Source organism: Seriola aureovittata, chromosome 6, assembly GCF_021018895.1.
Source record: "Seriola aureovittata isolate HTS-2021-v1 ecotype China chromosome 6, ASM2101889v1, whole genome shotgun sequence".
Lineage (NCBI taxonomy): Eukaryota > Metazoa > Chordata > Actinopteri > Carangiformes > Carangidae > Seriola > Seriola aureovittata.
Genome location: NC_079369.1, coordinates 14,931,668 through 14,948,343, shown reverse-complemented (window position 1 = coordinate 14,948,343; position 16,676 = coordinate 14,931,668). Strand labels below are relative to the sequence as shown.

At 38.0% G+C, this 16,676-nt stretch overlaps 2 protein-coding genes across 2 annotated transcripts in view; both read right to left on the bottom strand.

The window, feature by feature from the left end:
* The window catches only part of psmd1 (proteasome 26S subunit, non-ATPase 1), a 42,921-nt gene extending 37,585 nt beyond the window's left edge, over positions 1–5,336 (bottom strand). The window contains exons 1-8 of the mRNA XM_056377970.1: positions 5,153–5,336; positions 3,525–3,568; positions 2,875–2,948; positions 2,219–2,388; positions 1,710–1,918; positions 1,238–1,381; positions 577–803; positions 29–89 (exon numbers count right to left, since the gene is read on the bottom strand). Of these exons, the coding sequence (XP_056233945.1) occupies positions 29–89; positions 577–803; positions 1,238–1,381; positions 1,710–1,918; positions 2,219–2,388; positions 2,875–2,948; positions 3,525–3,568; positions 5,153–5,168 (945 nt within the window). The 5' untranslated portion in view covers positions 5,169–5,336. The remainder of the gene's footprint in view (positions 1–28; positions 90–576; positions 804–1,237; positions 1,382–1,709; positions 1,919–2,218; positions 2,389–2,874; positions 2,949–3,524; positions 3,569–5,152) is intronic.
* Positions 5,337–6,403: 1,067 nt separating this feature from the next.
* Positions 6,404–13,064, bottom strand: LOC130170553 (uncharacterized). Its single transcript, XM_056377974.1, has 5 exons — positions 12,925–13,064; positions 11,313–11,392; positions 9,441–10,699; positions 8,666–8,779; positions 6,404–7,902 (listed from the first exon to the last, which is right to left on the bottom strand). Exons 3-5 carry the CDS (start codon positions 10,216–10,218, stop codon positions 7,805–7,807), a joined length of 990 nt encoding a protein of 329 aa, XP_056233949.1. The 5' UTR covers positions 10,219–10,699; positions 11,313–11,392; positions 12,925–13,064; the 3' UTR covers positions 6,404–7,804.
* Positions 13,065–16,676: the final 3,612 nt, after the last annotated feature.

Genomic DNA, 16,676 nt, shown 5'->3' with positions numbered 1-16,676 from the left:
GCAATACAAAACAATCTTAAGGGCTTACTGTTTCTGCTGGCTTCCCAGCAGGGGAGCTGCCAACCTTGTCATCTGTCTCCATTGCATCACTGCAACACACAAAAAACATCTTAATCAGTGTTGACAAGTAAAAATAAGCTAAAATATTTGCCTAAAATAAGCCCAGGTCGAGTTCAAGTTAGTACCTCAGGTCCCATATATTTACTGTACTTGGCCATTTAAGTTCATTTCAGCAAGTATAACTCAATGATGTACGAAAAGGCTACACACCAAAGCATAAAGCCTGTGGGGCTAAATATTCTGACTGATTATCTTAACTTGTGTACTGAATCTTTCTACTCATATGTTCAATGTTCTGCATACTGCCTGATGACTTTTGGTACCTTCCTAGTGTCCTCATTTACTGTATTCACTGTTGTGACTAATTATGGGCAACACCGTATAGGTTTGCAGACTCACAGAGAGTCTAAACAGAACCATAAGCAGTGAAAAAGCCCTAAGCTCTTTTGACAGGAACCATAGACACAGTGCATCAACCTAGGTATTAAAGTGTTCTTGTTATTTTCCCCTTCCCACCTGTCTTTGTCAGGTGTGGACACAGTTCCTGTATTTGTAGAGCCAGGAACTGCGGGAATAGGCGTTCCAACAGTCCGCAGGTTCTGGATGACAGAGGAGAGGAACTGCTGGCTGGCACTCTCATACAGGTCAAAACAGATCTGATAAGCCATCAGCAGGTTGTCTTCCTTCACTAGTTTCTCCAGGATGTCACTCACAGCCTGTGGGTCATCCAGGAATATCAGGCACTACAGAGGTGAGGAGAAAAAAAAGATTGGAGATGGATTTTAGGTTAACATTTTTGGAAAAAAGAAGAAGAAGAAGAAGAAGAAGAAGAAGTGGAGCAATACACAAGATTAGTACCTATAACTGCTAAATAATGCATGAAATATATGCCGATGGTATGACTCAGGGCTATAGTAGCCTTAGGTAACAAAGAGAAATAATATTTTATATGTTGAGCATCAAGCTCATGATAATATACAAATTATAATATAGCAGCATCAGTACAATAGATGCTCATCAAAAATACTGCAAGTAATCAAAGAATTCAGTAAGTTAAGAAGTAAAAAGTGTAAAAGTATAGGTTAAAATTCCCCGACAACCTACGACTAATTGAAAAACCACCAAATATAATTACATAATTACAATAATTCTGAATTTCTTTATACTTTATGTTTACCTGGCAGACATTGATGAAATCAGGCTTTTCCAAATTCATGTAGAGCTTGACCAGAACTCGCAACACCTCGTTACGGAATTTCTTGTTCTGCATCAGGGACATGCACACCTTCAGGCTGTAGGCAAGGAGGCCACTCACATCATTCTGCATGAGAAGATAAAGAAAAAAGTAACAGTTATCAATGTGTTTTGTGACATGGAGAGAGTAATTCTAGACAGTCACCTGCAGTAATCAATATCTAGACTCTCGTATGAGAATAATGCTCGTACTAGTAATGTAGACCAATTCTAAGCCATTTATTGTATTAGAATAAACTGATTCTCATAAGCTCTATCAAGGTTTATAGGGTATTATCGTGCATAGTATGCCACACTCTTGTAAAAGACTTAGAGCTATTATGTTCAGTATTAAAGCTAGCAGGAGATATTCCAAACTAAAGTCAAATCAGCTGTGAGTAATAATAGCTGCTGACCGATTCTAAGATGGTCTTCTCAAACATGTCAAGGCGCCTGGTCTCCAGGGCAATGCCAATGGCCTGCTTGTACTTGTGATCGTCAAGGCAACGCAGGAACATCTTGTTGACAATGCCCTCAAGGCGAGGGTCAATGCTTTTCTTCTCCTCATCCTCTGGCAGCTCTGCATTCTCCACCCGCAGCTTGGTATAGTGGTCAATGCATTTGGCTATGAGACAGAAAAAAAGGGATGAAAAGAGGGTCCATTTCACTGCTGGAAACAGCAATGTAGTTCAAGTCAACATCTTATTCCATGTCATTTATTAGCTTTCTCTACCAGAAAACCCTGTCAGTTTTGTAAGCTGATGGCAAGAAAAAATGTGTTTATTTTTCCATTTAAGTTACTTTTTTTACTTCACGCTTGCAGAGGATAAGGGTCACGTCTCCAAGCAACAGAAATGTCACGAGATCACTAAACAAGCAGGTAAGTTAGGTAAATGAGGTCAAGTTTTTTTGTTTTATCACTCACCAATAATGGTCTCCACATATTCCGAGTCATCTGTGACATTGAAGAGATCTCCAGCACCAAGAGCATAGTTCAGAGATTCCTCAAAGGCTCCGAGGTGGTAGAAAACCTTCGAGGCCACCAGGGCAGCAAATTCCCTGCTCCGGAATGTTTCATCCTCATACAAGACCTCACTGTGAGTGAACAAATGGTTAGATAAGACTGAAAATTTACACTAACGAGATATTTTTGGATTACAAATTAATACAAATACATAATTTACATGTATTACAAAAGCTACACAAGCTGTGTTTTCTGACCCACGGAGCAGTTTGTGCCATAGAGCAGTAACCTCTTACACTCGGAAGGAGTACGAGATCTGCTTGAGAAACCCTCTCAATCATACCCACCACAGGGATATTCAGCACTCTGCTTCTGAAAATGAGGCACATTGCAAACTGCACTGCCCTGCTACATTTGCCTGCATCTGCTGATGTGTGCCAATACTGTGTTTAATGTGTCACCACTTACAAGGCAGGTGATTTTGGCAAGCACTTGGTGTATTTTGAGTGAAAGTAAATCTTTCTCCCTATTGCAAACACTGAAATAAAGAAGGGAGGAGCCTAATGTAACGTTCTCAAGTCAGTTTTACTTTCCAAGCTCGTAGTAGTTGTACTTACATTTTATCTACTGATCCTGAAATCTCAGCCCAGAAGTCATTCACGATGGAGTCTAGCTTGTGCAGAGCAAACTCCTGCAAATGAAATAGATGTTGCATTCACATAATTTAATACATTTACATATTAACTTGTGTGAGATTGAAACTGTCTCATTATTTAACATCAAGCTCAGTTTACCCAATATCTTCTGTCCGTGAAGAAAGTTGATGTGAAGGTTCATTTCATACTGAGCTTGAACTTCTGTGTTATATTATTCAAGTCTTACATGAACTTATCAAAGCTGACTATAACAGTAATTAGAAAACGTTAAGCTTTTACTGCATTTCGTCCATCATACATTGGAAGTGAAACCAAAGAATGCACACAGAGAGCAGATGGATCAGTATAACTCCTTACTATCCCTTATACTTTATGTGCCTCCTTTTCTGTACAGAGGACTTCATGCCACACTTAAAAGGACTAAGGAAAACCTCCAGAAGTCACTTTTGTTATAAAGCAGTTCATGAGGAGCTACTGCCCTACAACTTGTGTGCTTTTACCAGTAAGTAAAAACACATTTGCATGTAATCTCTATAGTTCTGAATAGTGTTACGACATGTGAGTCTGCCATCTTCAGCCAACTGGTCCACCATTTATTAAGCAGTTCTTACCTTGAGCTGTGGCTCCTCCTCATCAAGGAGCGAAATAATTCCGGCTAAAAAAAAAAAATTGAAAACAAAATTGATTAAGTGTTTTTTTTGACTCAAGAATTTTATACACCTTTTTCATCAATATACAGATTTTAAATATCATACGTTTTTACAAGACATAAAATGAGTCACTTGTACATTATATTGAAAAGCGGTTTAGTGAATTACATAGCATTAACATATAGAGGCTGTAGTGCTTTTCTCCATAATGGTTTCCTCATTAACCCCATTAGCCTCAGTGGAATACTGCTGTGCAGACTACTGTTTTAATAAAGTTTTCACACAAACTAATTGGTTTATGTCACTGTCAAGCAACATGTCATTAGCCCTGGTTCTATAAGCAAAATGAGCTATAAAGCTTGCTATTAACCCTCCATTGTAAGTCATTAATGCAATCCAATTGAAACGAGAGCATCAAAGTTGTGTCACAATCAACTCAATTTATTTAATTTTGGCCGTAAAGACGTTACTGAATAGTTTTCTCTGTTATTTAGTCGTTAATGTTTTCGTTGACATTTTTGTAATTGACGCTCTTGACCCTTTGAAGTAAGAATGGTTAGTGACAGTATGATTTGAGTAAAATCTGAGTAAAAATTACTAGGTGTAACTCTTTGTTGTTTCACTTCATCAATTTTAGCCTATTATATTTCTTGGTTATAAAGCCGTTGTCAGCACACAGGTTCTGTCTGTTTCACTAAAACCCTTACACATGTCACTGAGTTCTTGCATTACTGTTGTGTTTATCATATGATATCATATCCAACAACTACAGTATTTTGATAAAATGCACTGTGTAACTTTTTTTTCTAGATGAACTTAAACTCTACATGTCTACATAATCCATCAAAAATCTTGACCCTATTCACAATAAATAAACATCAATTTTCAAATGTTATGCTTATTGGTAAATTAATTGATAGTCTCAGCTCTTAAATGGAAGTAGCACAAGTTTTTTGGTCTGGGGCTCATAGGACTACAGACATTGGATGGAAAGTGCCTTTAATTGAAAGTTTGCCATTCAGTAAATTAATAAAATAAAATGGGAATATATTCAAATAAGGGGATACCAGCTATATTCAATGACACAACTCCAAATCTGATTTAAAAATTCTGAGTATTGTAACGAGGCAATAAGAGCAGGGTAAATGATTAAATCTGAACGTGTTTAGAAAAACTACACTGTCAGTAGGATGTATTAAAAGGGACAGATGACGATATAACACCTGTTTCTTTGTGAACCGTTACCAAGACGAAAACCATTCTTATGTTTTCATAAAAACGAACTTGAACATGTTATTATCTGAGAAGCAGAGATTCTGTACAACACAGTTAGCATTATTGTTACTACAGCTTATAATGAATTCCTATATTTTAATATACTTTAACTGATGTTTAAAATCGTTGCCTCATTACAGCAAAGACACATTTCAAAGAGTTATACCTTCGTGAATAATAATTTGGTGGATTTATTATCTGTCACCGGTGAACGGCTGCCTGCCTTTTGCTACATTAGCTGTGTGACTCAGCTAAATCAATGGCAGCTAGCTAAAGCCACGGCTACCAAAATAAAGACACTTTTTAAGACTTACCGGCAGATGTTATCATGACTGGCTCTTTATTCCCTCCTCAGCCCCAAGATCCTGGTTCGACGGTGGAATTCCGTGCGATTTTTTGGGAGGGGAATTAAAGAAGATACAATAGTTGTAGAAGACAGAAGAATCAGATGCAGCCGTTGCTAACTTCTTTTTGTCCAACACCGCCGCAAGTCCCCTTCTAAAGGACCTCCGGTTTTGCTAGGCCTGATTTGCGCCTGACTAAAAAGACACAAGAACTATTATAATATCCGCTATATCTTCGTCCATTGGACCAACCCATGTTTTTTTGATTGAGTCTAATATTGTCCCACATCTACATCATCGTATTTAAAAGGGATTATGAAAATATTGTAATATGACGTATTTATGGACCGGCTTTTCTGTGTACCACACATCCATGCTATTTACTCGACTGACTCGACTGGAAATGATCATGTATAGCCTATTGTCCCACAAATATATGATAAGTAAAACAATAAAAGTCGTAATCTTTAAATTGATTCACAGATTCGAGCCATTATCTTACAACCATCTCCTTAAAACCATTTATATTGATTGTGTTTTTTTCCCAATGACACTTTCAGCTGGAATTGTAAGGCAATTCTACATGATCAATCTCATCATTTGGTCCAAATATTATATCCACAGCAAACCTTTTTTTCTGGCTCTGGTTAATGAAATTAAAGCTATGTCTCTATTATTTTGAAAGGTGCAAGTAGTATATGTATGTTTCATCATGTTGTTATTTAAAGATGACCCTTAAAACTATATGTAGCATTCCTGTGGCTCTACTTTATTATGTTGTTTGTTTGTATAATAGTACCTTTATTGGTATTATATGATCTTGACCTCATATTGACTGGTGTTGCACACTTCTATGTGCTTCTTCTGAGTTTTCTAATAAAGACTGGTGAGTAAAAAGTTTTAAGAATAAACCCACATTGTGTACAATTCACTTAGCAACAATTCCTATTTGTCTCTTTTGCTGTCCAAATTATGGTATTTGACTTTGAATTGAGCTCTGCTTTTTTCATCATATTAGCTTAAGAGTTCAATAAAGGAAAAAAAGTTTGGATATCATGATACTAATTGAATTCAGTGAGGCTGTCGTGTTGGCAAAAGTAACACATAGCAGTAGAGTGTTGTCTGAAGGATGTTTCCACTTATACCAGCTGCCCTCTAAATCAATATCTGACTTTTAGTCTGGTGAGAGAACAACCTTTTTCAACAGAGATGAGATGCACACAAGTTTAAATGTGTTTATTTATAGGACCTGTTTGTAACCTACATTAAAACTAAAGTGAAAAGCAGACTGCACCATTGCTGTTAAAGGTAATGCTATAGTCATAGCACTGATCTAAGGCACAAAATCCTAATAAATGAAAGTTTAAAAAAAAAAAAAAGAAAAGAAAAAGATTCACATTGTTTGACCATGGCCAGAACAAAATTAAAAGGGCTGGGTCCCTTACAAACTCGTTACTCCTGTTCTCTATGCAGTGAGTACAGTTTTAGCTGACAAGATTAGGTGTGCGATAATTTAACAATAACATAGGAATATGCAAAATATACACACTCAGTGGGCACATCCCAAAGGTGTTCTACTGGATTCAGATCTGGTGACTGTGGATGTGACTGAATTTCACTGAACTAATTTTCATGTTCAGTAAACAACTTCTGCTTTGTGACATGGTGCAATATCAAGCCGGATGTAGCCATTAGAAGATGGTAAATTGTGTAAACAATAATACTCAGATAGGCTGTGGTATTCAAATGATAATTAATTGGTTTTAAGGAGCCCAAAGTGTGCCAAGAAAACATTCCCCACACCATTACACCACCACAGGCCACATTTCCCCCCCCCATTCTGATGTTTGATGTGAACATTAACTGAAGCTCCTGACCTGTATCTGCAGGATTTTATGCTTTGCACTGCTGCCATGTGATTGGCTGCCTGGATAATTGCATGAATAAACAGGTGTTCCTAATAATGGACTCAGTAACTGTATATGTCAAACAAACATAATGTAGGTCTTTGTAGGATTTTCACACAGGGACCCTTTTCAAGATAAGGCTTTACAGTTAGGTACAGTAATACGGTACAACCTGTCTCAAGACCCTTATAATAGTTGATATTGTGCTTTAATGGTGTATATTCCCAAATAAATGTCTAACTGGTTTACCTCGCATTAAGCAGTTGATACAGTAAGTCTTGTGGCCCATGGAGCAGTTGCCCTCTTTGTCCAGAAGGTAATCTTGTCCTGTGTTTGACTATGGATCATGTTAAAGGAATACTTTTCCGTAAAATGTCGCTATTCTGCATTCCCAACCTATAATAAGCTAAATTGCTGTTAATGTGATACAGCTTGTATGACTGATCTGCACATACACAATAAATCCCTTTGTAACTAACCATTAGATATCAAAGACAATGTGTAAATCAGCAAGATGGCAACAGAGTTGACCATTAAACAACATATTGCTTGAAGATAGAATCGTTTTGGCTCAGCAGTGAGGATATTAAGCACCGTTAAGAAATACTAAATGCACTAAAGTTCTGTAGCACCATGACGCAAATTTTTCTCTTCACAGTAAAAACAGGATGGTCCACCGCATAGGCCTGCAGGCCAAAGGTCATGTGTCCTGACATCAGCTGTTCCCTCCAGCTGCTTCTCCATCCACATGACGTCCAACAGTAATGGAACTGATTTTCAGAGGGGTGCCTTCCTCTACACTTCCTGTGTCACCTGAAAAACAGTTCTATAGTTACTTACAGCAGAATTGAGTTCATACATACAAGTTAATACAAATCAGATTGCAGTGGGATTCAGCTATTCCTCTGTTTCCTACATGCAGTATTGTAGCATTTGCCTTCATGGCTAAATGGTCAATTTAATATTAAAATGCTGTTACCCTGTTGTGCATATATTGAATCTGATGATCAGTCCATTACAGATGTTATTTTGTTTTAAGTGTTTCAATTTACTTTTTGTTTCCAGAGTTTTTCATTTGCACATTACCACCTGAATCTGGAGAAGCAGTGGTTGTAATGGGAAAGAATTTCTTTTTATTTTCTGAATTTCTGAAAAAGTACAGAAGTCACTGTTTTATATTTATATTTATAAATATTTGCCACATTGCATCCTGGTAGCGTATATTAAAGTTGGTCTTTTCTGCTTCCTCTAGTGCAGATTTGTACATAACAGTTTATCATCACCAAATGAAATCTGAACCACAGAGAAGCTCTTTGGAGAGTTAATGTGTGAATGTCTTTGTCTGTCTGTTGGCCAGGTGATAGATTGGCAACCTATATCCATGCCTTTTGCCCAAATAGTGCAATCCTGGGATAGGCTCCAGTCTTGAGCTCAGGAGAACCCTGAACGGTGGGACTAAGTTGTTGTATAAAATGGGAAAAAAAAGGAAAGAGAAAAGAAAAGAAAAGAAAGGAAAAGAAAAGAAAAGAAAAAGATACAGAAAAGAATCCAGCTTTGGGATGATGCGTGCAGCTACCTCTTTGCCTGGTGATTGCAGAGTTGTTGGCCTGGCCTCCGGCTCCTCTTCGTTGAGGCCAGAACAAACATTGGAATGGCCAGAAAAGCGGGTTCCCTCTATCCCCCGTATTATCTAAAAGGCAATAATAAAGTCTTTAACCATTTGGCAGCTTATGTAAGAGACTGATTGTGTCATGAATGCTCCCTTTGTTCCTGGGTCTTTGCAACTAAGCCTGGGAAGAAAAATGTGTGCATGGTCTTGTGAATGTCATGGATTGACCTACATAATGGAGTGCACTAACACAAATTAGTGTTTGCCAAATATTTCTGCAAGAACTTCCACTGTGACTACCCATGAATGGCTTTACAATTATCCCATCATAAACAAAGGTATTTAATCTACCGGGATATCATAACTGCCTATTATATTGCTTTGGATACTTTGTGATTCTATGGTTATATAAAAGTTTGGTGAACTTATTTTATTTCCAATGGCACTGGATATTGTGTGATATTTGTGCAGTAGAACCATCATTTAAAGTGTTTTTTAAAAGTGTCAGAATCTGTAGCCTGTGTTCATTTTGGGTGTCAAATAGGCCTAGTGTATATGCATCACCAAAGCTGCATGGTGGCCAGGGTTCAAACTTCATGTCAACAAGCATCTGCCCTGATGACGTGTGCTCCAGCAAAAAAAGTTCATGTGTGAATCCAAATTGAATATTACATATTTTTTACATTATATTACACGAACTACAGGCTACTTCAAATAACATGGACAATGTGTATTATTACACCTGCTGTTTGAGATGAGTGTATGACTCTGCACGTGTTTTGCTTGATGCTGAGAATTTTGTCCTCTGTCTTTGGGATGAAACAACCGGCCCATATTGTCTCCGGCGGATGTTTGTAGAACACTGAGCGGATTAGACTCTCCAGGAGTTGCACACACTGATGCGTCTCGGCGCTCTCCTGTCTGGCGCGTATTAATCCAATCAGGGCTGGTCGGGCGATTGTGGCACGTTTCGTACGTGCCTTCACGTCCTTCAGGATCTCTTTCAAGCACACTTCGTTGGAATCTTTGCTGACAAATGTCTGTCTGAAGATGAAAATGATGATGGGAGAGTCTATCGCTCGCTTTAGGCTGTAAATGTTTGCCCTCCTCGTTGCTGTCCTCTGAGCGTTGCCGTTGTGCGTCGGCCGCTTCTCCTTCTGCCTGTCCTCTCCCCGCGGGCACGCTCTCAAATCCAAACCCTTGGGCCTCACTGTCATAGGTATTTCGTTACATTTGGCTGCCTCTGTCTTGCTGCAGCCGTGGGTTGCACTTGCAGCGTCGTCGTGATTGCTTGAATTAAAGGAGCAGGGCTGTCTGTTGCTGTTCGCGTGGCTGCTGCTGTGAAACATGTCACGTATCAACTCCTGCAATATGCCGGCGTCATCCGCGTCCACCTCTTTACTTTGACAGGCATCGCTGACCAAATAAATCCTCTCTTTGCCACCGATCAGGGCTATAATCCTCTGAAACTCCCTCTCCTCCTCGGGCAGAGTGTCCTCCAGGGACTCTGGGTCTTCCATCCTTGCGCAATGACGGCTGCGCTGATCCGTTTTTATTTACAATGGACAGCCAAGTCATCTATCGCTGCCTTAGTGACCGGTGAACTTCCTCACGGTCATCATGAACACCAGTAAAAGGGAGGGAATAAATGTTCAGCGCTTATTGCTATTGGCTTATCCATTTAATGGGCGTGTCCAACTGTCAGTCGCTGCATGGAGCGCAGGCTTGTCCCAAGACAATGTAGTTAATCTTTAATGGTTAATTAAACACAAAACATCGGTTTGAAGATAAAATTTAATTAATTTCCTCAAAAAGATCATATAACGTGGTCTTCAAGAAGACATAGCATTGTCCTTATTTCATTAAGGTCTCATAAGTAATGCAAAAGACGTGGTGTAAGCTGTGGATGATGAAATCTCAGGCTGTAGAGTTCACTTTTTTTATTCCCACTATTCTCATGGAAAAGAGTCCTGCCTTCCCTCCAGTGCTGTAGAGTCCAGGCTTCCCACAGAAAAGAAAAAACAAGGACACGACAGTCATAAGCACAAACTTCAGCACAAGAGCTTTAATTGTGTCTCCTGCTTCTTCCACATATTTGTCAAGAATAGTTTCAGTAATGCTTGACCTTTTGAATACCTTCCACCTTCCACTACATCAAAAGTCAACAATTGAGTTCTCCAGACTCTAATCCTTTAATCCACTCATGCCTCCGTTGTAATTAAAAGGTGCTGTCGGTCTGAAATGCCACTAAGTTCATGGACTTAAAGACAAATGAAATAACTTCAGTTGCTGAGTGGGTGTGTGGGATTGCCTCATTGTTTACCCATGAATAAATGATATACCATACAGTCTGACCAACACACAGGTTTCAGCCTTTGACCTTTAGACTCTGCGATCATTGATTAGTTGGGCAGTGACTTTGTTGTTTGGCATCTCTTCAGACAAAATCTCCATGCGCTGGTTTCTCAGGTCATTACAGTCTAACTGATAATATAGGCTAATTGCTTCTTTGGGTTTTTACTCTTAAAAAAAATATATATTTAATTTTATTTACTTTTCTACCAATATTGATTTACAAAAAGCTTTATTATTTGACTTTAAAAGAATTACTGACCTCTTTGCTGAGGGAGAGGAGGAGCTGAGGGTCAAGAAGCTTATCTGGTCCGCTGAGAGATACACGGAGACCTAAACGAACTTTAAACCAAAGAAGAAAAGGAAGAAAGAAAGAAAGAAAAAGAAAAATGGGAAGTTTACATATGACTTACACTAGAAGAATGACACAAACAACTGTTTTTACAGCTAATATTCATATTTAGGTTAAACAATTGTTGCAACCTGGGTTACACTGAACTGACTTTGGCCTTTTATTAAATATCAGATATCAACCAGTCATTTTGTTCTTCCTTGGTTTGTTGGAGAATTTTCCCTATTTCAAAGGAAAATAAAACCATATTTATTTTCACATTTTTTCCATTTCATGCTTCAATAATATATTGGAATATTTTGTATTTTTAACTTATATCTTTCTTATATAGAGTTTTTCACTATGCCTTGTGGGGTCAAGCCAGAACACATTTCTTACAAACTTTGAGACAATGTCTTTCCTTGACAGAATGAATAATTCAAAAGGAGCAAATGAAACATAAAAGATGATTGAACTTGTTTAAGTGAGGACTTTTTTCACCATCCCATGATGGTCTGCCTAAAGGGATGTGGGCGGATGTGTTAAACAATAGCTGGCTATACACTCTGCTTCCTTCTTTTTCTCCCCCCTCTGGACACCACTGTTATTTTTAAAGTTTCTGGCCCTTTAGACAGAACACACCTGTTCAACAATATTTTGCTTCTTTACTTTGCTTTATTTTACTTGCTCCTGTTGACTTTCCTCCCATTTTGACTCAGTGCAAACACAAAATGAAGATGAGTCTGTTCATGTGAAACAGTCTTATTCATGTTCATGCTTTTCCATCCAGTTGCAATACCTCAGTGGAAACAGTGACTACTTTCAGCAGCTTTGGCATAAAAATATTTGCATTTAAAAAGTAGCATCCTAGCTGAAAGTCTTTCTTTTGCTGCCATCTTGTGGTTGAAAGCTTTACCTGAGTGGATTTTCTATCCCCACCACCTAAAGTTACGCAGCAGTGAACTACGCAGTGTTTCAACCTCTAGAGTGTAACAGTGCTTTTGGTTGAATGTGTTATTGCTCTTCTTTTGTTGCACAACATCAGTACCAGTAGGTCTATAAGCCTTCAAAATTACACTTTAAAAAAACAAAACAACTAATGTGAGCCAAGGGATAGGTGGCTTACATTAAGTACGTGGAAGTTATCGTGTCCGGAAACATCAGATAGGGTCAGGAAGGTTGTGAACTATACCAGAGTCTACTAAAATTAACTACTATAATTATTATTAAAACTCTAACTCAATGCCTTACACCACCCAGCTGAGGTTATTTTAGCTTTCATAAGAAAGGCATTTCAGTAAGGAGTGCAGCTGTCAGGTTTGATTGAGGAGTTTTGTGATCACAGATAGAGCTGATACGAATAAAGCTAACACAGAGTTAACTTTCTTTTTTTAAATGCTAAATTAAGGCTGATCATTTTGCCTTGTATCCACCATGAGAGCAGAGTGACACAAAAACAAAAATGTAGTAGCTGATCCAGTTCATCTTCAGGTCGGATAACATTTCATCATGCTGTGGTGAGGGTGTGGGGCAGCTGCGCAACCTGTGATTTTCTTGTCTGACACCAGGTCTCTGAGAGAAGAGAGATGAGAGGCGGTCAGAACATTTGGAGGCAAAACAGAGTCTTCAGTGTCAGCAGAGGCAGAGCTTCTCCTCCTGTGGACATTATGTTCTGTCAGGTTGGTGTCATATTGAATCTGCAGTGGCACTGGCAAGACTGTGGGCACATCACAGAGAAGACAGGATATTTAATTGTGAGCTTTTGGTTTTAAAATGGTTAAAAGGTAAAATGATGGATGAATATGTGGCAGGAATGCACTAATATTAACTTGGCCTGGTTTCCTCTTCAGGCAAGTACAGAGAAACATTGATAACCTGCGGCGAAGGAATGCTGTGGGAGTGGTTGTTTATCGGATGACCTGGAGGCAGTTCCTCTCCACGGCTCCGATACCTCTGAAGAACCTGAGACATTTTGTTCAGTGAACATTAAACCAACAGAATACAGACAGAAAAAGATGATCTCTCATTCTAATACTGTTATGGTTTGTCACTGTTAAAATTAAAATTTCAGAACAGAACAGCAACACAATAATAAGTCAACAACACTGCAGATACATGTTTGTTCACAGACAAATTCTGATGTTCAAAGTCACAGTAATCAGCTTTATTTAAAGATAAAATCCACCCAGCAATACACTCATACTGTTAAATATCATGATGTGATATTAACTGGATTTTTGGGGTTCCCACTTTTCCTCAGGGTTTCTTCCCTTTTACTTTGTGGTTTCCATTTTCCAGAATGACCTTAAGCACAGAGAAGGGATGCTAACATTTTCCATGTCAGTCAAAGTAACTGGTTGGTGATAATTGGTGATTGTTGATCTTTGCCAGTATTCTGTTTTTCTCAAAACACATTTTGTCTTGTTTGACCCAGAAATGGAAAATATGTCACATATTTGAATGTCGAATTACAAAGTCAATGTTCTTGGGTGAATTTTCTCTTAGAACAGTTAAGGGTCATAATCACACCTTATCCTTTTTTGGGAAACAGAGAACAACAATGCATATCGCATTTCTGTAACATATTTTTATGCTTAAGCAATCACTGTGTGTTACACCATCACAAAATATCAATAACAGTACATCACAGTCATGTGTGGAAAACAACACTATGGAACAAAACAGTTAAATTATTTTTCATGCATATATTTTTAGTGTAAATGTATACATTTCTTACCAGCAAATACGGTTCCAAGAAGCAGTAAGAAAAGCAGTTGACCAAAACCATTGATGGTCCAGCTTCTCAGCCCCAGAGCCACAAAACAAGCTGTCGTCATTGTCAGAGTGAGTAGAATAGAAAATCCAGCTCTGGAGATGGTGTTCCTGGGAAGAAACATCATAATGCCCCAGTTTTAAACCACAAACAAAAGACCAGATCTGGAATAATGGGTATTGCATTTCAGCCAGGTTTCATCTCTTCACAAAAGCTGTGACAAGGGGGAGTGGTGGCCCCACGAGGGGAAAAATGGACAAAAATGGCAAAAAAAAAAAAAAAATAAATAAATAAAATAGGCTATCATAATAGGAACGTTCGCGGAACGTTCCCCGTACCACATATTTTACCTAAAATTAACGTTTAGAAAACTTTTCTGCATTACCTTAGGGGAACGTTATCGCACCCTTTACTGAACCGCGCGGAACATTTTCGGAAACCGAAAGGTCTATAGTATTTCATATACTGTGAAGTGTCATCTTATGGTGGACTTGTCTTCCCTTGCTTTCATAAATGATGGAGAATTGAAAGCAGTAATGTCACCATGATGTTAACCACATTCATGACCTGACTCTCTGCTTTCAATGATCTAATAGTGATCCTAATGAATAAAATGAAATGATGTAATATACTGGATATATTGTATTAAGTGATTTAAATGGTTACTGCCACAGATAATCTGCATTAGACTCCTGCTCCTCATTGTGGATACTATTTGTTTCTATTGGTTAATATTTACAAATGCATGTAGTTGTGGAATTCTTCCACAAGAGGGCGCACCAGTGAACGCAGATAAGGAATTCTGGAAAGAGTAACTAAAGAAACTTTGATATAAACGTTTGGCAGTAATCCTGTAAACTATTTTCTGCTGAAATCTACTAAGAGTTATATCTCAGTAAAATAAATAATAAAATGTTATAAATCTAGTCTAAAGTTACAGCACTGCAATTACACCAGTTCACTAATATTGCACATTAGATACAGTAAGATACTAATTTATGAAATGCTCAATACAATCTCGCTAATTAAAATAAATTAAATCAGTTTTTTACAACCATTCTTTGTAAAATATTGTGGAAGTATAAATGTTAATACATTAGAACAGTTTAAAACTGTGCTAGTTTTGAAGACAGAAGGTTGATATGTGTGAAAGTAAAACTACTGCCCTCTAATATTATTTAATATTAATATTCTAGATTGAAAGTGATTTAAACATTACTCCATCCCCGTCACCAAACTAAATGTTCCAGTTTTTCTTTCCTTTTTAATACTATATATTTGCGTCATTTTAGATACTGTAGGCCTATATACCTTTGTTATGGTAAGGGTCAAATGCATTTTTTAATCCCTTTAATTTACTGATGCAAATTTTATTACAACCATAATAAACAAGATTAAAGGCAGAACAAAAACATTTTCATTTTGTGTTTTAGAGCCTTTTCTACAATGGACATCTCCTGTCCATGACTGATTTTCCAAACCATGATGCGTTTTAGGTTTTTGAATGTGTTTTCTTTCCTTACATGTTATCCAGTCATTCTAATAAACAATCACATCCCTCTTATTTTTCCTATTTGAAAATGTAGGTTTGCTGTGCATTTTTATACAAACTTTAACATGGATTACTACTCTTTAGTTGAAGGTACATTACAGATTAATAATGTGTACTTTAATGCCTTGCATAAATTATTACACAAGGACAAATCATTTACTAATTAGAGTGTTACCGAAGAGACAGTTCAGTTTCATCGGTGTCTCAAACGGTTAAAGAATAACCTATAGATGGCAGGATTGTATAATAGTTGGGGATTACCTCTTCAGTTACTTTTCTGCAGTAAAAGCTTGTTCAAACCTTCACCCACTAGGTGGCAGAATTTTCCTACTTAGAGTGATATTTTTCACTTGCCTAATCCTAAAGTCTGAGCCAACCCAAGTCCCTGGTACTGCCATCCACGGAGCAACATGCACTGTGTGTTATTGAATGTATCCCCAACACCACAGTGCACCGCCAAATATTCCCTCACTATCAGCATGTCATAACAAAACAAGTTCCTTTGGGAGAAGGGTGAATGATGAATATGATGAATAGGATTAAATGGGATGTGTTCTCAGAGTTAGGGCCAACTCTTCTTGTTTGCAGTGTCATTACTACAAGGATGATGCATCCCTCACTGAGAATTCCTGGGTGTGTGTGGACACCGCAGCACCATCTGTTTAAGGCTGTGGGACATGGCTTAGCTGGTTAAGCTGCTGATTTGTACACTGATCTTCAGAAATGATTCAAACCACACAGACGTCACTGATTTCCCATCAAAAGATGTTTCTCAATACAACAGTCTACTTCGAGTGTCAGTCACATGTCAGCATGCTGACAAAGTGAAGGCTGTGGCTGTTTGGCGAAAACTATAAGCATCTGAATGGCTGGAATATAAATGAGCGTGGTAGATTTGCACTTGTACATTTGCTGACACGGCTGCTGCTAAGGATTCAAGAACCTTTGACAAGATCATCTTACATCTGGT

What these genes read in the sequence shown, in the direction of transcription:
- LOC130170553 (XM_056377974.1), bottom strand. Translation starts at nt 10,218, where the DNA reads ATGGAAGACCCAGAGTCCCTGGAGGACACTCTGCCCGAGGAGGAGAGG. An exon ending in ACACTCATCTCAAACAGCAG is followed by an intron (nt 8,780 to 9,440) that starts GTGTAATAATAC and finishes ATTGCCTTTTAG; the next exon opens with ATAATACGGGGGATAGAGGG. An exon ending in TGCAATCACCAGGCAAAGAG is followed by an intron (nt 7,903 to 8,665) that starts GTAGCTGCACGC and finishes ACTGTTTTTCAG; the next exon opens with GTGACACAGGAAGTGTAGAG.